Genomic DNA, 26,905 nt, shown 5'->3' on the forward strand with positions numbered 1-26,905 from the left:
CTTCTCGTAGCCCCTCCCATTCTCCCTTCCCCATCTCAACCCCTTGGGGGGGAGGGGCGGGGGTGTGGCAGATTCACAAAACTCCAAGAGCCTTTCATCCAGGGCTCCCTCAGCAGCAAAACCACCCCCAGGCACTGATCCACCTGACCAAGTGGGCCATTCCTTGGGGAAAATGCAACAGGGCGGATGTGGGCACTTTCTCTGGCTTAGCCTCTTCCTTGCACTGGGTAAGCAACGAAAGGCTTGACTGTCACATTAGTTGTGACTTAACCGGCTGTTGGGACACCTCAGCTCTCCGGCTCAGCTGAGCTCCTGACGGTACAGTGGTTAAGTGAGAGTGACCGGTCTCTACCACTGATTAGCCTGGTGACTTTGGAAAAATCCCTTTGGCCCTTCACATATTGGGTTCTTCCTCTGTACAATGGAAAATGCTAACAACACATACCTCCTAGGGTTGATAGAGTGCTAGCTAAGTGTTTGTTCGGATTATGTTCAACACTGTCCACTTCCGGGGCGCCGGGCTGGCTCAGTCGGTGGAGTTTGCAACTCTTGATCTCAGGGTTGTGAGTTCAAGCCCCACGTTAGGTATAGAGATTACTTAAAAAAAAATTTTTAACGTTTATTTATTTTTGAGAGAGAGGGAGAGAGAAAGAGCGCAAGCAGGGGAGGGGCAGAGAGAGAGGGAGACACAGGATCCGAAACAGGCTCCAGGCTCTGAGCTGTCAGCACGGAGCCCGATGCGGGGCTCGAACTCACGAGCTGTGAGATCATGACCTGAGCCGGAGTTGGCTGCTCAACCGACTGAGCCACCCAGGCGCCCCAGGTATAGAGATTACTTTTAAACAAAATCTTTAGGGGCACCTGGTGGCTCAGTCAGTTAAGTGTCCAACTTCAGTTCGGGTCATAATCTCACAGTTCGTGGGCCCGAGGCCCGGGTCGGGCTCTGTGCTGACAGCTCAGAGCCTGGAGCCTGCTTCGGATTCTGTGTCTCCTCTCTCTCTGCCTCTCCTCGCTTGTGCTGTCTCTCAAAAGCGAATAAATGTTAAAAAATAATAATAATAATAATTTAAAAAATAATAAAATAAAATATAAAAAAAAACATTTTCCATTTCAATTTGGGGACCCGTGTGGTTCTGGAGGTGCCTACCGCCTTAGCCTAGGTCACGTGCTCCACCCCAACCACCCCTCCCCTGCTCCAAGGGTGGTGTGCATGCCCTAGACTAAACCCGAAGGCATTCTCCACCTCCTTGACTGCTTCAAGGTGGGCACACGGTATAAGCCGGTCCGGTCACAGTGAAGATGGAAGACTTTGGCTGAAAATTCTGGGAGAGACACTCTTTCCAGTAGGACGTGAACAACGAATCGTAACCCCCGCCCTGCCAGGAGATGCTGGGAGCCACGCCATGACCACAGGAGTGCCAGCCTCAGGGGGAGGAGAACACTTTGGAGAACGAAGTAGAGGAAGGTGTCCTCGCTTGATTTCCGGGTAAAGCCTCGCCTCACCTAGAACACTTATCTACCTGAGCCCTTTGTTGTTTAGGTCAGTTTGGTCAGGTGTTCCGTAACCTGTAGCCCAAAGTCCCTCGATAGAGTGGATCAGTGAGCAGCCAGAGTCTGGGTCCGAGGGAAGCCAAGTCTGAGGCAGAGAATAAAGTGCAGGATGTTTACTAATGGGCACCCAGGAGTCAACTGAGGAAGGGAGAGGCAGGCAGGACCGGGCAGAGGGAGAGGTCAAGCTGCGAGGCAGGCCCGAGGACTGTTTCAGTTGACCCTACAGGGAGTTCTGGAGCCAGAACAGGCCTTCGGAGTTGTCCCAAGTGAGGCCAAGACGGCCGGGACTTCGGTATTTGCACCCGGAGCAGTCATCGGATGTGGGAGGACAGCTGACCTTGGGTGAAGTGGCCTCTGCAGCTGAGGCAGCCCCTGAGGGTCCGACGGCTGAGGGATGTGTGCTAACAGCACTCCCAGTAACTGGAGGGACAGTCCTTGCATGCAGGGGGTCCAGGAGCACGCGCTGGGGGCTGTGCCCAACTACGCACCTGGGTGGGTGTCACGTCCGCGCACAGCTGGGGCACAGGCAGTGGACAGACAGCTGCACGAGAATAGAGATGGCCATCGGCTATGAAAGCCCAGCAACATCCCAGGTGCATCGGACTCGGGGGGTCTCCCCTCCGCCCTGGCACTGGCCTCAAAAGGTCTGGGTACAAATCCGGAGGGAAGCTGGGCTCCCACCGCACCAGGGATGCCAGGGGCGGGGCAGCCCGGAGCCACAGAGCCATCGAGACTCAGGCAGGGGGTCAGGAGCCCTTCTTGAGATGTCCTGTGCCCCCAGATACGGTCAGCACAGTTACCCACCCCTTATCTTAAGACAGTCCGGGCCTACCACATCTTCTCCAGGCCTAGCCGGAAATCTCCAAGCAAGGGAGCAAATGCAAAGCCAGCTTTATTGGTAAAAAGAAATGGCACGCTTCACTGGGAATGCACACCTGGCCCAAGCAGCTGCACCAGCCAGAAAGAAAAGAGGGAGGGGGGAGGGGGAGGGGGAGGGAGAGGGAGGGAGGAAAGGAGAGGAAGGGTGGGGGGAGAGAGGGAGGGAGGGAGAAAGGAAGGAAGAGAGGGAGGAAGGGAGAGAGGGCAGACCAGGGTCTGAGTGGACACGTGGCCGTGGAAGGAGACAAGTCAAGGCTCCAGGTATGGGGGAAAGAACAGGGAGGGAAGGGTGGCCCATGGGCCGCCATCTAGAAGGGGAGCAGTTCCTCCACAGGGATGTTGAGGATGACGTCCATGTCTGGGGGGCACCTGGTAGGGAAGAGCAAAGAAGGTGTGAGAAGCCAAGCAGGGCGCCAGACTCAGCCTCCGTGGTTGGCAGGCGGACTGAGTGAGACCATGCCGGCTCGTAAAGAGCGCTCGGTAACTGACAGGCATCATTCTTTCCACGCAAGTAGCCAGCGCCATGGGTTTGCATCCGCAATACATCCCCCCCCCCCCGCCCCCCAGTGATCAGCACACCCACGAGGCCACACATGACACTGCCTCCACCCCGTCCCAATTCTCCCATCCACGCTCACGCTTTCCCTAATCTCCTGGTGCCCACGGACGTCTTTAGACGTGACATGTCAGGCTGTCTGCAATTCACAACACTTCACAAGAAGAAGGAATGACGATGAGGCCAATACGGCAACAATTATAACCGCTCCTAAAACTACACGGGCCACCGGGTATTCATCCTAATATTCTCTCTACTGTCTGTATATTTGAAATGTTTCATAATAATGGTAAAAAGAAAAAGCATCTCTAGGGGCACCCGGGCGGCTCAAGTCGGTTAAGCTTCTGACTTCGGCTCAGGTCACGATCTCGCGGTTCGTGAGTTCGAGCCCCAGGTCGGGCTCTGTGCTGACAGCTCAGAGCCTGGAGCCCGCTTCGGATTCTGTCTCTCCCTCTGTCTCTGCCCCTCCCCTCCTTGTGTTCTGTCTGTCTGTCTGTCTCTCTCTCTCTCTCTCTCTCAAAAATGAGTACACATTAAAAAAGAAGAAAAAGGAAACGCATCTCTATACTGGCAATACATAAATTTCCATCGCTAGCCAGTATCCATCTCCTGAGGTCAACTGCCTACCTGAGGCCTCCTCATGGAGGTGCCCCAGGTCTTGCGCGCCATCACGGAGAGGCCAGACCTAGTAGGACCCCCAAGCTCTGCCACAAAGGGCCTGACACAAGAAAGGTGGCAGAGAACTGGCTTGGGAAGGAAGGAACTTCTTCCTCTGGAGCCCAGCGGTGTACCAAGCAGAGAGGACATCCTTCTCTCCTCAGAGTGTCTTCCAGGCTATTCCCTGGCGTCAACCACCCCACTCAACTGCGCCTTCCTGAACAACCAAGAAGCTTAGGGGTGCACCCACTTGGTGGGAACACGGAATCTGGGAACCAGAAGGGGGTTCCAGAGAGATGATGTAAGTCAGCTGCCCGTGCGCTGGTGGGACAAGCAGGCCCAGACGGGCAACGTCACATCTGCCACGTGGTCAGCTGCAGAGGCGAGGCGAGGCGAGATCCAGGTCTCCCCGGCCCCCTGTGCAGGGCTCTGCCTTCCCCAGGAACAGAGAGCCTCTTCAAGCACACGGCATGGCGCGTTTGAGAGGCAGCTGCCAAAAAGATCACATACTTGGGTCTCCGAAGCAGAACATCCGCAAACACGGTCTCTCGGGGCTCCTGGACTTGGACCTTGAGCCGCCCCACCTCGGCCTTTAGGATGGGTATTTCCTCCTCAAACTGGCTGATAAACTGAGGACAGAGGTGCAGCAGGGGAGAGTGAGAAGCCAACATCCCCCAACAACAGGGAGACCGGGGCAGAATGCAGGTGCAGCGAGGACATCTAGGGAATCGGGGCGGCTTCGTCACAGGGCTTCCTGGGCTCGCGAGTCAGTGCCAACCTCTGATGGCGCCGAAAGCGGCCAGGAGATCACGGAGAATGGCGACAGGTGGCAAAGGGGGGGCGGTACCTGGTAATGAGACTTAACGGGGGCCGGCAGCGAAGGCCACTCTCGCCGACAGCGGATGAAGGAAGACGCTAATGAAAGTTAACGCGAGAGGGGGGTGACAGTGAGGTTCATTAACACGGCTAACGGGTGATGGTGAGTGACAAAAATGAGAGGATGAACAGAGGGGGTGGGAACGACAGTAAAATGATGGCCGCGCAGACAATGTCTGGCGATGTTGCTAATGGGTCATCACCGGGGATGCTGGTCAACGAGGCAAGGCTGAGGCGGCACTAACCTCCTCCTACGATGAATGGCAGGTGACAAAGGCACTGGCTAGGAGGGAGGCCAATACCAGGGCTGGAGACCCGAGCGCCAGATCAAGACAAGCCTGACTCCCACAGGTCCTGGGGACCGCCCACCCTTCTGCTCCCTCCCGGAGGGACCGTCACCTTCCGTGCCCACTCACTTCTCTGAGCTTGCCCGTGCATCTCAGCATGTCCTGGCCATCCCGGATCTTCTGCAGAAGAGCCTCCTGATGGCGCTGCTGGTTTTTCTGTGGAGGGAGGAGAGGTCTGGCCCCCCAGTGCCTCTTATTGGGCAGCGGTGCGTGGTACAGACCAGAGGGGGTGCAGGGGGCCTGGAGGCAGAGGACGGGGAAGAAAGCAGGGCTGGGGCAGGACCTGGATACTTACCCCAGCAGCTGGCTACTCACCACCACCAGAGATCTCAGAAGTTTTTTCTTCTTCCTCTGAATCTGCTCAGACAAAGACTCCAGGACCTTTCTGCGCATCTCATTAAGGTCATCCAGCTCATCCTAGGGGCCAGCAGGAGGGTGTTGGCCACCAGCCCCGTCTCCAGTATGGTCCAGTATGGCGGAGCGGGGCCAAGGGCCCACCTACCTGCTGGCTGTCCTTTATCTGCTGCAGCTGGCGCACAAGGTTGGCAATCTGGACCGACTTGACAGGGTACTCGCGGTCCATGTACGTGCTCAGGAAGTTCACTTCCTTCTGGGTCTTCTCGATCGTGGCGTTCAGCTGTTCCACCTGCTGCTTCAGGTCTGGAGAGGTCAGGAGGGACAGGAGGCAGGATCCTCCCTCAAGGACCCCTCCCAGGAGATGCGGGAGGCCCACTTACTGTGTGACCCTCGCCAAGACTGTCCCTCCCCGGCCCTGTCTCCTCATGCACCTGCTCCCAGGGCAACGGGCCCATGAAACGACCATTAAGACAAAGTCTGGGGGCGCCTGGGTGGCTCAGTCGGTTGAGCAGCCGACTTCAGCTCAGGTCACGATCTCGCGGTCCATGAGTTCGAGCCCCGCGTCGGACTCTGTGCTGACAGCTCAGAGCCTGCAGCCTGTTTCGGAGTCTGTGTCTCCCTCTCTCTGACCCTCCCCCATTCATGCTCTGTCTCTCTCTGTCTCAAAAATAAATAAACGTGGGGCGCCTGGGTGGCGCAGTCGGCTAAGCGTCCGACTTCAGCCAGGTCACGATCTCGCGCTCTGTGAGTTCGAGCCCCACGTCAGGCTCTGGGCTGATGGCTCAGAGCCTGGAGCCTGTTTCCGATTCTGTGTCTCCTTCTGTCTCTGCCCCTCCCCCGTTCATGCTCTGTCTCTCTCTATCCCAAAAATAAATAAAAACGTTGAGAAAAATAAATAAACGTTTAAAAAAATTAAAAAAAAAAAAAGACAAAGTCTGTCCTGCCGCCCTCCACGGCGGTGGTGTCCCAGGGTCTGAGGCTTGCCGACACACCGCCCCTTCCTTCAGAAGGCTTCCAGTCTGCTCCGGGGAAAGAAACCACGGGCTCAACACGATCGAAGACCCGGGACCAGAGGGACCCAGCCACCGGCTCCCAGAGGGACCTTGGCAGGAAACAGAGGCAAGCTGGGGCTGGATTCTGGCGCCCAGCTATCTGACCTTCGGCGGGCTACTTTCACTTCCTTTCGCTTCGGCTTTCCCATCTGTAAAATGGGTGAACGGTCCCTGCCTCACAGGGAGCTGCAGTGACCGAGAGTGCCCGTAAAGGGGAAGCCTCGCGGGGCCTCGAAGCGCCAAGTGCTCCAGAAGTAAGCCCCTAAGCTCTGCATCTTAGCAGTTCCACCTGCCGAACCAGGGGGATGACGGGGCTGCTGGTTTCCAAAAGGCAGGTGCAAGGTGGGCGCCCTGCTGACCTCCCAGAAGCCAGAGAGGGGACCGGGGAGCTCGCCCCAGGGATCCTCACGCTTCATCTTGGATTCCTCCTTCTCCTCCCACTCCTTCAGTTCACACGTCAGCTGCCGCAGCTTCTTCTTGTTGGAGCACTCCAAGATGTCCACGATGGTCTGTGGGAGGGGTGGGGTCAGCTCGCCCCCCACCGTCTCCTGGCGCTGCCGAAGCATGGGCTCTCGGGGGACCCGGCACTTCCTCGGAGGAGTCCCCAGATCCAAACCCAGCCCCAGCCCCAGCAACCTGCCCAGAGGCTGGCGGACCCGCTCCACACGGTCCCCTCTACCACCCACCTCCGCCGATGGCACGGCCGCGCGCCCAGGCAACGGGCCAAACCCAGGCTGCGGTCCCCACGCCCCCTTCCTTTGAGATGTCACCGAGTGCTACAGATTTAAAGCCCAACAGCCTTGGGGTGCCTGGGTGGCTCAGTCAGTTAAGTGTCTGACTTCGGCTCGGGTCAGGATCTCGAGGTTCACGGGTTCAAGCCCCGCGTCTGGCTCTGTGCTGACAGCTCGGAGCCTGGAGCCTGCTTCCGATTCCATGTCTCCTTCCCTGCCCCTCCCCTGCTCATGCTCTGTCTCTCTCCCGCTCTCTCTCAAAAATAAATAAATATTAAAAAAAAAACAGCCAACAGCCTGAAAAGCCATGTCCTTCCCTCCATCCCCACTGCCACTGTCTTATTTAAGCTCTCTTCATCTCCTGCCTGCAATGCTACAACAGCTACTGCTAACTGGCTGTCCTTAGATCCATGCTCCACACAGCAGTCAGGATGATCTTTCTTTAAAAAAAAAAAAAATAGGGGCGCCTGGGTGGCTCAGTCGGTTGAGCGTCCGGCTTCGGCTCAAGTCGTGATCTCACGGCTTATGAGTTCGAGCCCCGCGTCGGGCTCTGTGCTGACAGCTCGGAGCCTGGAGCCTGTTTCGGATTCTGTGTCTCCCTCTCTCTCTGCTCCCCCCCTGCTCGTGCTGTCTCTCTCTCTCAAAAATAAATAAACATTAAAGGGGCGCCTGGGTGGCGCAGTCGGCTAAGCGTCCGACTTCAGCCAGGTCACGATCTCGCGGTCCGGGAGTTCGAGCCCCGCGTCGGGCTCTGGGCTGATGGCTCAGAGCCTGGAGCCCGTTTCCGATTCTGTGTCTCCCTCTCTCTCTCTGCCCCTCGCCGGTTCATGCTCTGTCTCTCTCTGTCCCAAAAATAAATAAACGTTGAAAAAAAAATTTTAACAAAAATAAACATTAAAAAAAAATTTTTTTTTAATAAATAAATAAATAAAAGCTGACCTCATCCCTCTGCTATTTAAAACCCTCCAGTGGCTCCCCTCTGCCCTTCAATAAGGCCCAAACTCCTTAGCTAAGCTGACAAGGCCCTGGCCTGGCCTTGGGCCAACATGTGGCTCCTTGAGCTGTGTTCCCTCTCTCCACAGGCCTTGTATGCCCATTCGTTCTGCCCGGAACAGCCCTCTACCAATGAACACCTACTTCTGCAGGTTTCAACCCAAGCATCCCTTTCTCCAGGAAGCCTTCCTGACCTTCCCATGTCTGGGTGAGAGGGCCCCTCTGGGTGAGAGGGCTCCCCACATCCCCTGTCCCCACGGCAGTACACATAAATGGCTTTCTAATTGCCCGTGACCCCACGAGGAGAGCTTGATGTAGACAAAGTGCCCCACTAATCACTGTTTCCCAAGGGCCCACAGGAAGCACTCAGGATGAACAGAAAAATGTATTAATGGATCAATGCCAGAAAATCAACAATGACTTTGTCTAAGTTTAGAGAATATTCTACTAAGTTTGGGATGAATAACTCTGCAGGTCCTTGGCTTCTCTTATAGACTTAATTGTTTCCCCTCCCCCCCCCCAAATTCACAGGTTGAAGCCCTGCCCCCCAATATGACTGTATCTGGAGATAGGGGCTTTAAGCAGGTAATGAAGGTTAAATGAGGTCAAAAGGGTGGGGCTCTAATCCGATAAGACTAGTGAGCTTATAAGAAGAGGAAGAGAGAGGGGCGCCTGGGTGGCGCGGTCGGTTAAGCGTCCGACTTCAGCCAGGTCACGATCTCACAGTCCGCGAGTTTGAGCCCCGCGTCGGGCTCTGGGCTGATGGCTCAGAGCCTGGAGCCTGTTTCCGATTCTGTGTCTCCCTCTCTCTCTGCCCCTCCCCCGTTCATGCTCTGTCTCTCTCTGTCCCAAAAATAAAATAAAACGTTGAAAAAAAAATTTAAAAAAAAAAAAAAAAAAAAAAAAAAGAAGAGGAAGAGAGAGCCTAAATGTCCATCAACTGACAAATGGATAAAGAAGATGTGGTTTATATACACAATGGAATACTATTTGGCAAGGAGAAAGAATGAAATCCGGCCATTTGCAGCAACGTGGATGGAACTGGAGGGTATTATGCTAGGTGAAATAAGTCAGGCAAAGAAAGACAGATACCATATGTTTTCACTCATTATGTGGATCTTGAGAAACAGAAGACCATGGGGGAGGGGAAGGGGAAAAAAAAGTTAGGGGCGGGAGGGAGGGGAGGGCGGGTGAGGGGTATCGAGGAGGGCACCTGTTGGGATGAGCACCGGGTGTTGTATGGAAACCAATTTGACAATAAATTATATTTTAAAAAGTTAAAAATTAAAAATAAATTTTACTAAAAAAAAAAAAAAAAAGAGGAAGAGACGCGAGAGATCTCTCTCTCCGTGGGAGCAAAGAGGAAAAGCCATCTGGGAACACAGAGAAAAAGTAGCCATTTGCACCCCGAGGAGAGAGGCCTCACCGCACCTCAACCCTCCTGGCCTCCTGATCTTGGACTTCCGGCCTCCAAAACCCCGAGAAAAAATGTCTATGTCTAAGCCCCCTGGTCTGTCACATTTTGTTATGGCAGCCTGAGCAGACCAAGTTCCCAAGACTTCATTTTCTCTTCATCTCACAGGCTCCAGTGAGCTCAGTCCCTCTTCTCCCGGGGCAGACCGCGCGACCAGAGGGAACTCCAGAACGGCTCCGTGAAGGTATTTTCTCTGACTCTTCTCCAGCCCAAACTCCTGGGTCCCTGGGAACTTTCAGCTCTCTTCCGGCAGCTTCTCCAAGCCTCTCCCAGAGGAGGCGGAGGATGCCCCCTGGGTTCTCTGAAAAGCTGCTCCACCCATAGACCATAAGCGCCACCAATAGACCATAAGTGCCACCACGGGCTGAGAGCGCGGATCACAGCCTGCTGGGAGGAAGCCAGACCCCGGCGCCGGCGCCGGGCTGCCTGGGTTCAAATCCCAGTTGCTAGGTGGGTGTGCTTGAGGGTGACCTTGGGCAAGTTACCCAGCCTCTCTGTTCCCATTTTTTTCCGACGTAAAATAAAGATAATAGTGCCCACCCCAGGGGGGTTGTTGTAAGGATTATATGAGTATATACAGAGCACTCAGTATTACACTGTGTATTTGCTGATTGGGGTGGGGACTGCAGCCGCTTTCTCTTGCACACCTACTGTGTGCCGAGTACAACCCCGCGTTTGGGGTGGGTGCTTTGTGCTCTACTTTACAGAGCTCAGAGGTTAACTCCAATTAGTGCTGGCGTTGGGATGAGCCCCCATCTGGGTCTGATTCCAAAACCCAGGGAGGTGGGGCCAAGTGTGAGAGATGCATCTGCCAGGAGGAAGCCGCTGGTGCAACCGGCCGGGAGAGGCCGGGAGAGGGCACCCGAGCGCTCAGCGGGGCGGCGCCGAGAGCTGGACGGAGGTGCACAGGGCGGAGGCCAGGGGGGTGCAGTTAGGCCTCACCGCAAGGATGTCCTGCTGCTGCAGCATCGCGCGCGCGTTCAGGGCCGAGCTGTCCTCCATGTCCTGGATGGCCTTGACCAGCTCCCAGTTGAGCGTCGTGAGGAAGACCTCATGGCTGCACAGCTCCTGGAGTGAGTTTCGCTCGTTCCTGAGCAACGTCTGCGGGCGGAGGGGAGGGCAGCGATGGGAGGCGGGGCTGCGCGGGAAGGCTGGAGCCTCCCGGAGCCTAGGGACTGCTTCCCTCCCGCCGCACGCCCGCCCCCTTGTGGTCGCGACTGGTAAATGCGACCCCATTGTCTGAGGGTCAGAGCCGCTGAACTACTTCGTCCATCCTGAAACGCCCATTTTCCCCTAGTTTTACACCTCGGAGGTTGGGGGGGGGGGGTGCCTCTTCCAACCGGCGGCATGCCACAATCTGACAAAATTCTGTTCGTGGGTAAATAAGATAAAGCTGCACCTTATGATCGCTGGCTTCTTTGAGTCAAGAAGATACAGTAATACCAATTGTCATAAAAATAGAAAACACCCCAGGTAGGTAAGAAGGTGGCAGAGGTGACGGGCCATGTGTGGAGAAGCAGGGGAAGCAAGAAAAATCGCGGCCGTTTCTCTGCAGGCAGCTGAGCTGAATGAGTAGCGTCTCATTTCGTACATCTCCCCCCCCCCCCCCCCCGTGGAAACAATGAGGGTCTGAGAGGTTAAGGGACTTGCCTAAGGTTGCCACCAGCAGTTACACAGAATCTACAATACGAACAGTAAGAATTGTTGGGGGCCTACTCTGTGCCTCACTCCAAACATGGCACACGGTTATCAGTTCATCCCCTATGTTGACTCACTCTTATTTCATTTGTTTAAACACATGCTATTTTGTTAATGTTTATTTTTGAGAGAGAGAGAGAGAGAGCGCGCGCGCGCGCGCGCGCGCACACACACACACACACACACACACACACACAAACGGGGGAGGGGCAAAGGGAGGGGCGGGGGGGGGGGCGGGAACAGAGGATCCGAAGCCGGCCCTGTGCTGTCAGCTGCGAGCCCAGTCATGACCTGAGCCGAAGTCAGATGCTCAACCGCTAAGCCCCCCCAGGCACCCCCACTAACTTATTTTATTGATAAACGGAGACTCAGCCAGGTTAAGGGACTTGCCTCAAGTCACGCAGCCGGAAGGTAATGGCACCGGCACTGGAAAGCCAGACTTGTGATTCCCGCTGTCTGTCTTCTCACGACACCAAGACCAGGAAGTGAGTGGGCTTAAAGCTGCGAGATGTGGCCAAGCCCCACAGTGATTAAAAGCTGGATGTAAGGTCTGGACACACTTGGTTCAAATACCAAGTCGGCCACTTACGGCCGCAGGGAACCTGGCCAGAGGCGTTAGCCTCCGAGAGCCCTGCTAATATAGCTCAAGGTCTGGAAACATACTTGCTTCAGAGAGCTGCTGTAGAAAACACAGGCAGTAATGTTCACAATCAAGGCCCTTGGCAGCAGTGCCTGGCACCCAGTGTGACTCAGGAACAGGAGCTGAAACTATCGCCAGGGGCTCGAGCCCTCCACCTCTGCCATACCTACGTGCTCTCTTCCTCTGTTGTTCCTCGTTTCTCTGTCCTTTACTAGAAATCACCCTCTCCTGGCCCTCGGCTCCCATACTCCTCATAGAATGAGTCACGGCGCAAACGTACAGAGTATTTATCACGTGCTCAAAACTGTGCTAAGCACTTCACATGCTCAATTTCACTTGGTACCACGATCAGCCTCGTCTCCCAGAAGCCCGCCGAGCCAACGTCGCCGGGGCTGGCCTCAGGAAGCTGTGCTCCCCGCACATACCCAACTCCCAGGGGATTCGAATCGACTGTAGAATTCATGACCTCTGCTCTAGAAATGGATCTTCCCTGGCCACCAGGTCTAGTGCAGAACCCCTGCTTTGTTTCCTTCCTGATCCTCACCCCAACCTGTAATTATATATTTTTCTTATTATCTTATTTTTCTTACTTCTTGACTGCCTCCCCCACTAGAATGTCGCAGCCAGGAGGGCAGGGGCAGCCATGTGTCGTCACAGCTGTAGGGCACAGCACATAGGACAGTGCCTGGGGCTCCACAAGTATGGGTTGAATAAACTGAGGAGTAACTATTCTTTGGGGTTTTTTGATCCATTTATTACAGGTCCCCCCCACCACCACCACAGCGTCAGCTCCATAATAGAACAGGTTCTGAGTGCCGTGTTCACGGCTGTGTCCCCAACACCGGGGATGGCGCCTGGCACATAGTTTTCCCTCTCTCAAATGTAGAGGCATATTGTCCTGAGACTGAGGGGCAGAGTCAGGATCCTCTTCTGTCTCCGAGAGCAAATCGACTGGGTAGTTTCTGCTCCCTTCCTGTTCCCCGCCCCCCCCCCTTGTCTCCATGTCCATTCTCCACACAGCAGCAGCAGCCCAAGGACTCCTGTGAAAACGTAGGTCAGATCATCTCCCGGTTCTACTCAGGACCCTCCAGGTTCTTCCTGTCTCACTCAGCATAGAAACACAAAGCCCAGGGGTGCCTGGGTGGCTCAGTCAGTTGAGCGTCCGACTTCAGTTCAGGTCACGATCTCACGGTTTGTGGGTTCGAGCCCCACGTCGGGCTCGGTGCTGACAGCTACGAGCCGGGAGCCTGCTTCAGATTCTGTGTCTCCCTCTCTCTCTCTGCCCCTGCCCCGCTCATGCACGCACTCTCTCTCTCTCTCTCTCAAAAATAAAATAAAAACATTAAAAGAAGAAAAAAAAAGAGCCAGAGCAGGGAAAACAGAGCTGCAAACAAATCACCGCCCATAACCCTACTCCCACTATCTTTCCTCATCTCCAGCTATACCAACCTCAGGACCTTTGCACTTGCAGTTCGTCTATCTAGAACATTTCTCCCTCAGATATCACTTTAGCAGCCTTCTCTGACTACCCTGTCTGAAACAGTCACAGCCACTCTTCCTCTGTGCCTCTCTAGCCCCTAACCTTATCTTTACACTTCTTCATTACTCTTATCATCACGGCACATATTATATATTTATCTGTCTTGTTTGTTGTCTGTCTCCCAAAGTAGAATGTAATCTCCCTAAGGTCAGAGACCAGCTACATGACTGGTGAATCCTTAGAACAGAGCCTGGCACATAGGAGGCATTCAATAAATATTTATTGACTAAATGAATGAGTGGTTACAAGAGACAACACTAGGAACTGTTTAGGAGCCCAGGTTTCAGAGCCAAATTGTCCAAGTTCTAAAGTCAGGATAAAAATAACACTAGAGGGGCGCCCGGATGGTTCAGTGGGTTAACCATTGGACTCCCGCTCAGGTCATGATCTCATGGTTCATGAGGTTGAGCCCCAAATTGGGCTCTCTGCAGCACAGATCTGGCTTCAGATCTTCTATCCCCCTCTCTCTCAGCCCCTCCCCCTCTCAGAAATAAATAAAAACAGGGTGCCTGGGTGGCTCAGTCAGTTAAGCATTGTTGTTGTTGTTTTTTTTAATGTTTATTGATTTTTGAGACAGAGAGAGACAGAGCATGAACAGGGGTGTGCCAGAGAGACAGAGGGAGACACAGAATATGAAACAGGCTCCAGGCTCTGAGCTGTCAGCACAGAGCCCGATGTGGGGCTCGAACCCACGAACTGCGAGATCATGACCAGAGCCAAAGTCGGACGCTTAATCGACTGAGCCACCCAGGCGCCCCAAGCATTGGGTTTTTGATTTCACTCAGGTAATGATCTCACAGTTGGTGGGTTCGAGCCCCACATCGGGCTCCGCACTGACAGCGTGGAGCCCGTTTGGGATTCTCTCTCTCCCTCTTTCTTTCTCTCTCTCTCTCTCTCGCTCTCTCTCTCTCTCTCCTTGCCCCTTCCCCAAGCACACGCTTTCCCTCTCTCTCTCAAAATAAACTCAAAAAATAAATAAATAAAAACATTTTTAAAAAATGTTTAAGAAAGAAAATAATAAAACAATAACAATAAACACCAGAAATATGAGTTCCTCCTTTAAGAACGCTGGGCCACCTCTGAACCTTTTTGCAAAATTGAAGGTTAAAGGGAAGAAAAGGTTTCATAGCATTCTTCCCTATTTCTTTATTTAGTAATTGTTCACTGAGCTCTTAAAAACTTTCTCGAAACAAACTGAGGGTTGATGGGGGGTGGGAGGGAGGGGAGGGTGGGTGATGGGTAGTGAGGAGGGCACCTTTTGGGATGAGCATTGGGTGTTGTATGGAAACCAATTTGACAATAAATTTCCTATATTGAAAAAAAATAAAAAATAAAATAAAATAAAAAAATAAAGCAGAAGATGAACAAACATCTGAAATGTATTACCAGACATTTATTGATAGCCAAATCCATGAAATTTCATGGGGAAAAAAAAAAAAAAAAAACTTTTGGAAAAAAAAAAAACTTTCTCAAAGAAGTTAATAATTCTTCTATGGTATTTTGTAGTATTTATAGTATTCAGTATTCTACTTTCTTCTATGGACACAAAGACTCTTCGTCATTTCAAATACTTTGAAACGTTGTTCTGAAGCCATAGAAAACAATGGACGGTGAGAAAATTACTTATCTAAAAGTGTATCAGAGGTGTGAAAAATGTACTAGCAAGCGTCTAAGCCCTGCTTCAAGGTGCATCGTATTCCACGAGAGGTTCATTTACTAGAAATGTCTTAATGGACAAGCCACCAGATTGTGTTCCTCATGCAGTGAAATAAAAAGCGATTCTGATCATTTTCCTAGTCTTAAACACAAAGGCAAACACTTTGCTTAAGTGGCTCTGGTACTACCATTTTCTGGCTATGTGACCTGGTACAAGTCCTTCATCGCTTTGCACCTCAGTTTCCCCATCTATAAAATGGGGGTGACGATAAGCATGCCCATGGCATTGCTAACGAGGAAATGAGCCCAGCATCCACCAAATGTTCAGTGCGTGTTTGCTATCGCTGTCCCCCGACCCCTCTGCCCCCATCCTGGGCCCCGGTGCCTGTGGGAGGGTGCTCCTACCTTCATTAGCCGGATTTTGGCCTGTGCCTTCCCAGAGTCCAGCTTCTCTCTGTGCATTTCTTGTGGCTGCCTCAGCTGGCTTGTCATCGACGTGGCGGACTTGGAATGCAACCCTAGGGCGTGGGAAAAGGCAGAGAGGGAGTAAGGATATAGGCGGGCCTAGGATCGGGTCCCAGTACCATCCATTGAGGTGGCCCAGGCCCCAGCCCCACCCACTCTCGACCTTATAATATGTGACAGTGAGGCAGAGCATGAAACTCACATCTATCAGTAAGCTCCCAGGCCTCACTTTGGGCCTTGATATAAGGGACAGAGAAATGCAGGAGGCTTCCCCGTGACCCTGGGCATGGACAGAGGGGAGGAGCAAGAAGAGTAGCACAGGAGACGGCCGGGTGCCCGCAATCTCTCCCACCAACCTGGCCGGTAGCAGAGTCAGACAGGGCGGGGGTTAAGGGCAGGAACTAATCAGCCAGACAGCCTGGGTTCGAATCCAGACACTGCTTTCCACTAGCCCGTGAATTTGGGCGGGTCACATGACCTCTCTGTCCCTCAGTTTTCCCACCTATAAGATAGGAGTGATCATCATGCCTACTTCATCGGGTTGTCGTGAAGATTAAATGTTATTCTGCTTTAAAGTGTGTCGAGAAGTGCCTGATCCATACTCAGTGCCGAATATGCATTTCTCATTGTCACTGCTGTTACTGATGACCTGAGGATTGGCATCAGAACCACAGCACCATACGAAGGCACAGGAGCTGTGCAAAACTCCCGACTGGCTGTCCGAAACACCTCTAAAAGCTGTGGCCCTGCCAGATAAGGAGTATACGAAAATAGTTCTGATCAGAATAAGGCATTTGGAGGACATGTTCTCAGAACCCCTGCTTCCTCACAGCGTGTCATGTGCCAGTCCGGGACAAATCACCCAAATCAAGGCACCTGGGTGGCTCAGCCGGTTGAGGGACTGACTTCGGCTCAGGTCACGATCTCATGGTTCATGGGTTCGAGCCCTGCCTCGGACTCTCTACAGTCAGCACAGAGCCTGCTTTAGATCCTCTGTCCCCGACTCTGCCCCTCCCCTGCTTGTGCTCTCTCTCTCTCTCTCCCTCTCAAAAATAAATTTAAAAAAAAAAATCACCCACATCATCATGAATGCTGTGGCCACATTCTCGTCCCCGCCCCCCCCCCCCCAAATCCCTACTCCAGGTGCAACCCAGTACAATTCAGAAAAATATTATTTCTTCAATGCATCGACACAGCTAACCCTGGAAGATGTTAGCATTAACTGCTGAAGTGATGAAGTAAACTACAATAATGTTGTGTTAAAGTTATGAGTTATCTGTATACGCCGGGTATTTAATTGTAGTGTTTAAAAGATGGAATGATTAATAGATTAATATTGTGGTTCTAATTTAAAATGTGTAAATGAGATTTTGATTTAGATTTGTTTCAAATTAAAAGTTTAAGACGTTCTCATTAAATGTGTATAAATTACCAAAACATGAGAGGACATAAGATTACCCATATCTCGAAGTTTATTTATTAGATGTACAAGCATTATTTAAATGCTCGATGGTCTTTGTGAATCAGACAAGCGAACTCTTTGAAAATGAAAATTCACTATATGAAATTTTAAGATGTGGCTTAAAAGAATTAGGGGAAATTAATTAACCAACTTCCCAAATCCCCCTTTGTAGTGTTTGTAAAAATTGTAAGATTAGTAAGTTGAACTCAAATAGTTAGGGAGATTTGTAGCTTTAATAATGACGATTTTCATTAATGGCAGTAGCTCTGATATATCTTTTTTATTTTTAATTAAATTTATTACTGGGGCAGTAATAAATTGGCTCAGTCAGTTAAGCATCTGACTTCGGCTCAGGTCATGATCCCAAGGTTCATGAGTTTGAGCCCCATATCGGACTTGCTGCTGTCAGTTCTGAGCCCACTTCGGATCCCCCGTTCCCCTCTCTCTCTGCCCCTCCCCTGCTCACACTCTCTTGCTCTCAAAAATAAAATAAAACATTAAAACACACACACACACACAGAGATCTTCTGTATCCTTAACCCAGTCTCTCCCAATGGTAGCGCTTTGCAAAATCACCTACAATATCAGAACCATGAAACTGATGTTAAGACAGGCAAGATATAGAACATTTCCATCACCGCAAGCATAGCTCATGTTGCCTTTTTTAAATGTGTTTTTTTTTTTTACCGTTTTATTTATTTTTGAGACAGGGAGAGGCAGAGCATGAACGGGGGAGGGTCAGAGAGAGGGAGACACAGAATCTGAAGCAGGCTCCAGGCTCCGAGCTGTCAGCACAGAGCCCGACGCGGGGCTCGAACTCACGGACCGCGAGATCATGACCTGAGCCGAACCGACTGAGCCACCCAGGCGCCCCTCATGTTGCCTTTTATAGCCATACTCTCTTCCCCTCCCCTTACCACCCTCCCCCAGCCTGTGTCCCTAACCCCTGGTGATCACTCATCCGTTCTCCGTTTCTACAATTTTGTCATTCCCAGGATGCTACATAAATGGAATCGTAGAATATATAACTTCTGGAATTGGCTTTTTTTCACTCAGCAAAATTCTGTGGATTCATCCAAGTTATTGACTGTATCAACAATCCTTTCCTTTTATTTTTGCGAGAGAGAGACAGAGCACGAGCAGAGGAAGGGCAGAGAGAGGGAGGGAGACACAGAATCTGAACAATCCTTTCCTTTTTATCAATGGATAGTATTCCGTGGTATGGATGTACCATAGCTTACTTAACCATTAACCATTAAAGGACATCTGGATTGCTTCCAGTTTGAGAGTATTATGAATAAGGCTGCTATGGAACATTCATGCACTGGTTTTTGTGTGACCCTAAGTTGTCACGTCACGGGAATAAATGCCCAAGAGTGCAATCGTTGAACCGTGATGAGAACTGCGTGTTGGTTTCATTAGAAACTGCCGAAGTCTTTTCCAGAGTGGATGTAGCATTTTACATGCCCACCAGCAACACGTGCATCGTCCAGCTTCTCCTCTGTGCCGGCATTCGGTGTTATCACTATTTTTCATTTTAGCCATTCTGATAGGCGTGTGGTGACAAGTCACTGTGGTGTAACTTGCACGGCCCTAATGGATAATGATGTCAAACATCTTTTCATGTGATTATTTACCATCTGGATATCCTCATCAGTGAAATGTCTCTTCGTGTCTTTTGCCCATTTTCTAACTGCATTGTTCTTCTGTTGAGAGTTCTCAATCTATTCTACGTAGCAGTCCTTTGTCAGATGCAGTTCGCAAACATTTTCTCCAAGTCTGTGGCTCGTCTTTTCGTCCCCTTAACAGAGTCTTTCACAGAACAAGTTTTTACTTTTGATGATATCGAACTTCCCCATTTATTTCATTTTTCTTTTATGGATCAAGCTGTTGGTATAAAGTCTGAGAGCTTTTCATGTGGCCATGGGTCCCAAAGATTTTTCTCTCCTGTATTTTTTTCCCTAAAAGGTGTACACTTTTACATGAAAACATTTAATTTTTATTTCATTTTACAATTAATTTGGAGTTAAGTTTTGTCCAACTTCTGAAACTCAAGTCAAGGTTCTTTTTGTTTTTCTTTCTCTCTTTTTTTGTTTTTTTTGTTTTTGTTTGTTTGTTTTTTCTTTTTGCCTATGGATGTCCACTTGCCCCAGCACTATTTGTGGAAAAGGCTTTCTTTTCCTCCACTGAGCTGTTTTTGCACCCTTGTCAAAAATCAACCAGGCATAGGGGCGCCTGGGTGGCGCAGTCGGTTAAGCGTCTGACTTCAGCCAGGTCATGATCTTGCGGTCCGTGAGTTCGAGCCCCGCGTCGGGCTCTGGGCTGATGGCTCAGAGCCTGGAGCCTGTTTCCGATTCTGTGTCTCCCTCTCTCTCTGCCCCTCCCCCGTTCATGCTCTGTCTCTCTCTGTCCCAAAAATAAATAAACGTTGAAAAAAAAAATTAAAAAAAAAAAAATCAACCAGGCATATTTATGTGGCTCTATTTCTGGTTTCTCTACCCTACTGATGTAGGTGTTTATCCCTGCCCATTCTATGCTGTCTTGATTACTATAGCTGTATAGTATGCCTTAGTATCAGGTAAAGTGATTCTTCCCACATTATCCTCCTTTCTCAAAATAGTTTATTCTAGGGCCTTGCTTTTCAATATAAATTTTAGATTAAACCTATGTCTATAAAACACCTTCCTGGGATTTTGATAGGAATTACATTATACACAGAAATCAAATTGGAGAGAATTGGCATCTTTACTACTCTGAGTGTTCTTTTTTTTTTTTTTTAATGTTTTTATTTATTTTTAAGAGAGAGAGGGAGAGAGAATCTTTTTTTAAATTTTATTAATTTTTTTTTAATGTTTCTTTATTTTTGAGATACAGAGCGTGAGCGGGGGAGGAGGAGAGAGAGAGGGAGACACAGAATCTGAAGCAGGCTCCAGGCTCCGAGCTGTCAGCACAGAGCCCGACGTGGGGCTCGAACCCACAAACTGTGAGATCATGACCTGAGCTGAAGTCAGACGCTCAACCGACTGAACCACCCAGGGGCCCCCCACTATGCTGAGTATTCTAATTGTGAACATAGTATGTCTCTCCATTTATTTAGGTCTTCTTTGACCTCTTTCATTAGCATTATGTAATTTTCAGCATACAAGTCCTATACATTCTTTGTTAAGTTTATGCCTAAATATTTCAATTTCTTTGGATTATAAATATATTTTTAACTTTGGTTTCCCCATACTCATTGTAAGAACATAGAAATGTGATTGATTTTCTTGTGTACTTGTATTCTGCAACCTTGCCAAACTTATTAATTCTAGTTTCTTTTAGATTTAGTAGATTCCTTAAGATTCTCTACATAGACAGGCATGCCATCTGTAAATAAAAAGTCAAATCATTCTATCTGACTCATCTTGGTGTTGATGTCTGTCTTTTCTCCTTCATGTTGTGATTTTCCTTATTCTTGGTGTGACAAGTGCTTTTGTCGTATCCTTGATGTTTATTTTTAATGCTTATTTATTTATTTTTGAGAGAGAGAGATAGAGAGTGAGCAGGGAAGGAGCACAGAGAGAGGGAGACAGAAAATCCCAAACAGGCTCTGCGCTGTCAGCATAGAGCCCGACATGGGGCTCGAACTCACGAACCGTGAGATCATGACTTGAGCTGAAATTAAGAGCCTGATGTCTGAGGTGCCTGGGTGGCTCAGATGGTTGAGCGTCTGACTTCGGCTCAGGTCATGATATTGCGGTTCACAAGTTTGAGCCCTGGGTCAGGCTCTGTGCTGACAGCTCAGAGCCTGGAGCCTACTTCAGATTCTGTGTCTCCCTCTTGTCTCTCTGCCCCTTCCCCACTGATGCTTTCTCTCTCTCTCTCTCTCTCTCTCTCAAAAATAAATAAGCATTAAAAATTAAAAAATAAATAAATAAAATAAAAATATTTTTAAAAAAGAGTCCAATACTTAACCAACTGAGCCACCCAAGCACCCCCAAGTTTTAAATAATACTCTGGATCCTACTTAATCTTCATTTTAGCAGACAGTCCGTCCCCTGTTGAGACGTAGCATACAGGCCAGATGACTGCTCACCCCTTTAGCAACCAACCCACATTATTCTTTCCAGTTTTCAAAGTCTTCTTATGTTTGTTGTGTTACATCTAGGGCTTTTTTAGTTGCAAAAGGGAGGAACAAGAAGGAATGGGGTCATCCCGTCTTGGGGGAATCAGCTGATGCATCTTGTTGAAGACACAAAAGCTGCCCTCAAGGACATGACTTTGCTTAAGACATTTTACCAACCGAAGCCTCAGTTCCTTCATCTGTAAAATAGTGATTTTTATCTCCCAGGTCGGAAGGAATGAATGAAGTGGTGACCTCCTTGTACCCGTCTATCTCAAGTGTATTGAAGTTTTGCGTAAAAAACATTTTTTCATAAAAAAAAATAAAAAAACGGGGCTCCTGGGGGGCTCAGCCGGTACACCTTCTGACTCGTGACTTCGGCTCAGGTCATGATCTCACGGTTTGGGAGTTCGAGCCCCATATCGGACTCTGTGCTGCCAGCGCAGAGCCTGCTTGGGATTCTGTCTCCCTCTCTGTCCCTCCCCTGCTTTCTATCTCTCTCAAAATAAATAAAAATAAATGTAAAAAAAAAAATTTTTTTTTAAAGTTTTGTGTAGTTACATGTTTGAGGTTGGGACTGTGAACTCTATGCAGCTGGGAACCCAATCTGTCTCCGTCACCATAAGTCAACAACACTCAGCCCAATTTTGGGCACGTGGGTACTCAGCAAATGGATGCTGCTGAATGAATACATGAATGAATGAATGAATGAATGACGCCTCTGCAACAGAGCCTAACATAAAATAAGTCCTCAGCAAGTGGTAACTATTTTCATCATTGTAATTTACACAGAGGATTTCACCGGGCGTAAAGCAGGAATCTCTGTAGCGGGGGCTGCGAGAGATAACCTAGATGGAATTGCAGGAAGGGAGACAGGAACCAACTCAGGTCCATGTTTCTCCAGTGCCCACAGACTCTCCATCGACCTGTGGTTAAGACTGTCCACCCTGGAGACAAACTGCCGACTGTCACAGCCTGGCCCTGCCCCCTCCTACCTGTGGGACCTTGGAAGTTACACCTGTCCATGCCTTATCTAGAAGAAGAGGTGATCGTCACAGCACCCACCTCACAGGGTTGTTGAGAAGACTAAATGAAGTGATGTGGGCCAAGTGCTGAGAACAGTATCTGGCACATAATAAGTGCTTGGCCTGTGTTAATTACTCTGGTTCTTACTGTGGTTGTATGTTACACATCTCACTGTCTCCCAGTGACAGAAGGAAAGGAGTTTCCCTGTGGATGCTGTATGAATAGATCTAACGCCAAAGACACAAATTCTGTCACTACCACCAGGCCCTGTGCTCAGCACTTAACATCCAAATCTCTTGACAGGGGCGTTTTAGATACATTGGAAAGGAGGATTTGTGGTTCTCACAAATACTGGGGGTCCCGATGGGCATCTGTGGGTGGGGGCCAGGGATGCTCGATAGATAGCCCCAGAATAGGACAGCCCCACAGAACACAGAATTCTCCTACTTCCTGCATGACTTTCCAAAGCCCTATCAGACACTGATGTAGGTAAAAACCATATTTATAATGATCTGATCCCAGAACCTGACTCTCTTTCACATATAAACCCAAAGAGGGGGCACCTGGGTGGCTCAGTCGGTTAAGCGTCTGACTTCAGCTCAGGTCTGATCTCACAGATCGTGGGTTCAAGCCCCGCATCGGGCTCTGTGCCGACAGCTCAGAGCCTGGAGCCTGCTTTGGATTCTGTGACTCCCTCTCTCCGTCCCTCCCCTGCTCATGCTCTGTCTCTCTCTCTGTCTCTCAAAAAATAAACAAACATTAAAGAAAAAAATTTAAACACAAAGAGTATTTTGTAGGGGTTTATGGTAATGCTGAATTTTCCAAGAAAGCAGCTACAATCAAGGGAAGATTGTGCTCTGTTTTGTTAAGAACTTTACCAAGAGAGGGGCATCACTTTGGAAATCGTGACTGCAATGAAAAATCCCTCTGGACATTTGAGTCCCTAACATCCCACCACGTGTCAGTCTGCATTTGCAACTCTTACATTCACTGTGACTCCGCATCTGTGAATAAGCTTCTGACTACTTTGTCATACATATCTTCTAATAGAGTTCACCCTGAGTATTTACATACTAAAATAGAAGTTATTTAACTATAACCAGCTTTCCTTTTCCTTTTCCTTTACTTTACACTGAGGGCATTATATTAATTTTTTTTTTTAATTTTTTTTTTTCAACGTTTATTTATTTTGGGGACAGAGAGAGACAGAGCATGAACGGCGGAGGGGCAGAGAGAGAGGGAGACACAGAATCGGAAACAGGCTCCAGGCTCTGAGCCATCAGCCCAGAGCCCGACACGGGGCTCGAACTCACGGACCGCGAGATCGTGACCTGGCTGAAGTCGGACGCTTAACCGACTGCGCCACCCAGGTGCCCCCACTATATTAATTTTTAAAATTACATACATAGGTCAATTATATTATCTATGAAGTTTATCTCAGATACTAAAGGAATATTACAAAATATTTGTTATGAAAAGGAATGTTGGGTCTGAGAAGGTTGAGCAACAATGCTTGACACAGATCTTCTCATTTAATTCTTGAGGCCATCCTATCAGGTCCTCATATTACAAATGAGAAAACTATGGGGTGCCTGGGTGGCTCAGTCGGTTGAGCGTCCGACTTCGGCTCAGGTTATGATCTCACGGGTCATGAGTTCCTGCCCCGCGTCGGGCTCTGTGCTGATGGCTCAGAGCCGGGAGCCTGCTTCGGATTCTGTGTCTCCCTCTCTCTCTGCTCCTCCCCCCGCTCATGCTCTGCCTCTCTCTCTCCTTCAAAAATAAATAAAAAACATTTTTTAAAAAATGAGAAAACTAAAGCTCAGAGAGATGAATGGCTTTTCCAAGATGGTAAAGGGCAGAGCCAAGAGGTGAACCCAGGTCTGCCTGAGCCAAGGGCCTGAGAACTCCCTCAGAAGGCATAACAACAATGTGGTGGAGATTATCCTGAGTTGACCAAACCCTGTTTTCTTGGCCTCCTGGACACACAGCAGGACATTTCTCCTCTTGTGGTTATGGGTAGTCATACGACTGAGCTACAGCCACCGGAACATGAGTGGGAGTGATATGTATCACTTCAAGTCTAAAATAAAAATGTCCACACAATTACCCGTATCCTTGCTCTCTCTCTCTCTCTCTCTCTCTCTCTCTGAGTGCAGAAGTATCTAGCAGAGGACTCCAAGGCCTCACAAACTGTCAGAGCCACAAGGCTGAAGAAGCCTGGATCGCTGAATGACCATGTAGACAAGATTACCTCCTCCCCTGCAGATCCACAATTGTTCTTTGACAGAAATGAGAAATAGGCTTGAATATTAACCCTTGAAACTTGGGGATTGTTTGTTACCGCAATTAGCCTACTCTAATACAGTTGATGTCACCAAAGGCCGAGGGCATACACGCTGTCCCGTCTCCCATCCACATACCAGCCCTCAAGGGTTTCTGCCCACCTGGCGGGACACTAGTCAAAGCTTTCACTCTGCTCTTCTTGTGGCCTCTGGATTGTAGGATTGGAGGCAGAGTAGATGGCTTGGTTTTCTGCTTGGACCGCTGCCATGGAACATAATCCTACCAGATACAACACAATCAGTCACACAGCCTGATGGGTTCAAATCCCAGCTTCACCCCTTACAGATATCTGTGACCCTGAGCAAGTGACTTTACTTCTCTCAGCCTCAATTTTTCTCATCTGTAAACTAGGTCTAATTATAAAACCCACCTCCGCAGGTTGATGCGGGCAGTCCAAGGGATATTTGTGAAGCATGTGGTAAGAGCTTCAGAAATGCTAGCTATCACTTTTTTATCAGCCAGCCAGAATTTACTAAGCACATCCAGGCTGTGAGGTGCTAAGAACTGTGAGAAACAGAAGGCATGGAAAAGACCCAATAGAAAACCATAGTAGCGATCAGAAATAAATAAGAGAGCAGTATAAAATATCCTCACGTTCCGATAAGGTGAGAATTGCCCCCGGATCCTACAGCAACTGTGTGACACAGGCAGGCCTGGAATTCAGGTCTCCAGACTCTATCACCCGGGACAGTCACAGCCTGGGGGTTCAGGGCAGGAGGACTGCAGGCCCAGAGTCAGCAAGCCCCCATCTGCTCCTTAGCGCTCCCGGACTCACCAGAATCTGGAAGTTGTGGACTGTGGAGCGAATCCCAGAGCGGTTGGGTCTGGAAAGAGTTGGGGCGGGAAAGAACGTCCATCACTCCCAACCCATGGACTGTAACAGCAAACGCGAACAGGGTCTCCCAGTTAACTACCACTGGAACGCGCGGGAGCTGGGAGAGCCCGAGGGAGAGGCGGGGCTAGGGAGATGAGGGCGGGGGAGGGGGCGGGGTCAAAAGACAACCAGGCCCAGACCAAAAGAAGCCGGGGGCGGGGGGGGGGGGAACGCATGCGCACTTCACCACCCATCGATTCTCCTTTCACTTACTTTGGAAAGACATGGGCCATTGGGGAAAATGGAAGAAGAGTCGTGAGTCCGCGGGGCTCTGATCTCTTGCGCTGCCTATTTCTTCGGCTTCTGCAACTCTTTTGTCTGAGCGTGGACCACGTGGTAACCTAGGCCGCTCAAACTTTCCAACGAGACCGGGCTGTCCGTCTCCAAGGAAACGGACGCGGACTACCGAGCGCCTTGAGGGACTAACCTCTCAAGGAGAAACGTAGCTCGCCACATTCTGCTCAACTGGGTTTTAAATACCATCCTTCAGCTGGCCCCAGCCATCATCCTAAAGAATTATGTCATGTTTCTCTTCTCATCAAACCTCCATCACTTTCTTCTTCATCCTTATTCTTAGCTAATGATTTTGCTTCCTATTTCACTAAGAAAAATCCTGGGGACCAGTAAATTGACAGGTTCGTATCATCTCATGGAGCCACCTAATTGCCTCCCTCCTATGACTGTATGAACTGCCTGTTAAGACCGATTCTTACAACTGTGCACAGAATTCTACCCTCCCTCATTGTTCTCTGAGATATTACCCCAGGAATTTCCACCTTTCCACTGAACCTGCCCCTGTCAAGGACCAGTGTCCTCCACTGTACTAACACCACAGTCACTTCTACTCATCTTTCTTGACCTATCTGTAGCATTTGACACAGCGGATCACTCCTCCCTTGAAACACTTTCTAAACTTGGTGCCCAGGAAACCACTCTCTTGAGTGGCTTCCTGACCCCTTCTCTTCTCCTTTGCTGGTTCTTCCTCTTTTCCCTTTAGAGTGTCTCAGGGCTAGAACCCAGCCCTCTCTTCTTTATCCACTCACACTCTATTCACGTTCCCTTCCAGTCTTGTGACCTCAGATGTCATCTCTACCTAGATGCTTCCCAGACTCGTATCTCCAGCCTCTACGCTGAGTTCCAGCCGCATACATCCAACTGCCTACTCAGCATCTCCACTTGGGTGCCTAATAGGCAACTCTGACATGCCAACTCTTTCCCCCAACTCAAAATGGCAACTCTCTTCCTGGAGTCATCCTTGACCCATCCTTTTAAAAAATATATATATATTTATTTTGAGAGAAAGAGTGCGAGCAGGGGAAGGGGCTAAGCAGGCTCTGCACTGTCCACACAGAGCCCAACGCAGGGCTTGAGCTCATGAACGTTGAGATCATGACCCGAGCTGAAATCAAGAGTTGGATGTTTAACTGGCTGAGCCACCCATGGGCACCCCTCCCCCTTGACTCATCTTTTGATTTACCTCTCACCCCACATCCAAGTCTGTCAGCAATACCTTCAAAGTATATCTGGAATTATACTGCTTACTACCACCACCCACACATACACATACTTTGCTTTCCTCTCACACCCAATCTACAACCTTGCAGCACAGAGAGACCTGCCTGGCCC

General features: G+C 49.9%; 1 protein-coding gene across 5 annotated transcripts; it reads right to left on the minus strand.

Annotated features, from left to right (window-relative positions):
• Positions 1-2,426: 2,426 nt before the first annotated feature.
• CA3H20orf96 (chromosome A3 C20orf96 homolog) lies at positions 2,427-26,584 on the minus strand. 5 transcript variants are annotated; one of them, XR_007151184.1, is made up of 12 exons: positions 25,493-26,570; positions 25,181-25,229; positions 24,507-24,624; positions 15,413-15,525; positions 10,416-10,574; positions 6,685-6,784; positions 5,369-5,526; positions 5,182-5,283; positions 4,936-5,022; positions 4,491-4,558; positions 4,154-4,272; positions 2,427-2,799 (listed from the first exon to the last, which is right to left on the minus strand). XR_007151184.1 is itself a non-coding variant. In XM_047854253.1 (11 exons), the coding sequence occupies exons 1-11, from the start codon at positions 25,510-25,512 to the stop codon at positions 2,739-2,741; spliced, it is 1,086 nt and encodes a 361-aa protein (XP_047710209.1). In that variant the 5' UTR covers positions 25,513-26,562; the 3' UTR covers positions 2,427-2,738. The 5 variants fall into 5 exon arrangements, 3 of the variants coding, with proteins under 3 accessions (XP_047710209.1, XP_047710208.1, XP_047710210.1); XM_047854253.1 differs by lacking the exon at positions 4,491-4,558 and having other exon boundaries at positions 25,493-26,562; XR_007151183.1 differs by having other exon boundaries at positions 2,770-2,799; positions 4,154-4,558; positions 25,493-26,573.
• Positions 26,585-26,905: the final 321 nt, after the last annotated feature.

This window comes from Prionailurus viverrinus, chromosome A3, assembly GCF_022837055.1.
Source record: "Prionailurus viverrinus isolate Anna chromosome A3, UM_Priviv_1.0, whole genome shotgun sequence".
Classification (NCBI taxonomy): domain Eukaryota; kingdom Metazoa; phylum Chordata; class Mammalia; order Carnivora; family Felidae; genus Prionailurus; species Prionailurus viverrinus.

Bases quoted from the DNA above. Each gene is read 5' to 3' on its own strand.
- CA3H20orf96 (XM_047854252.1), bottom strand. From the start codon at position 25,512: ATGGCCCATGTCTTTCCAAA. The intron at 15,526-24,506 runs GTGGGCAGAAAC...CCCACGCCCTAG, and splicing joins TTTGACTAGTGTCCCGCCAG to GGTTGCATTCCAAGTCCGCC. The intron at 4,134-4,490 runs GTACCGCCCCCC...TCTTTTTGGCAG, and splicing joins CCGTTAAGTCTCATTACCAG to CTGCCTCTCAAACGCGCCAT.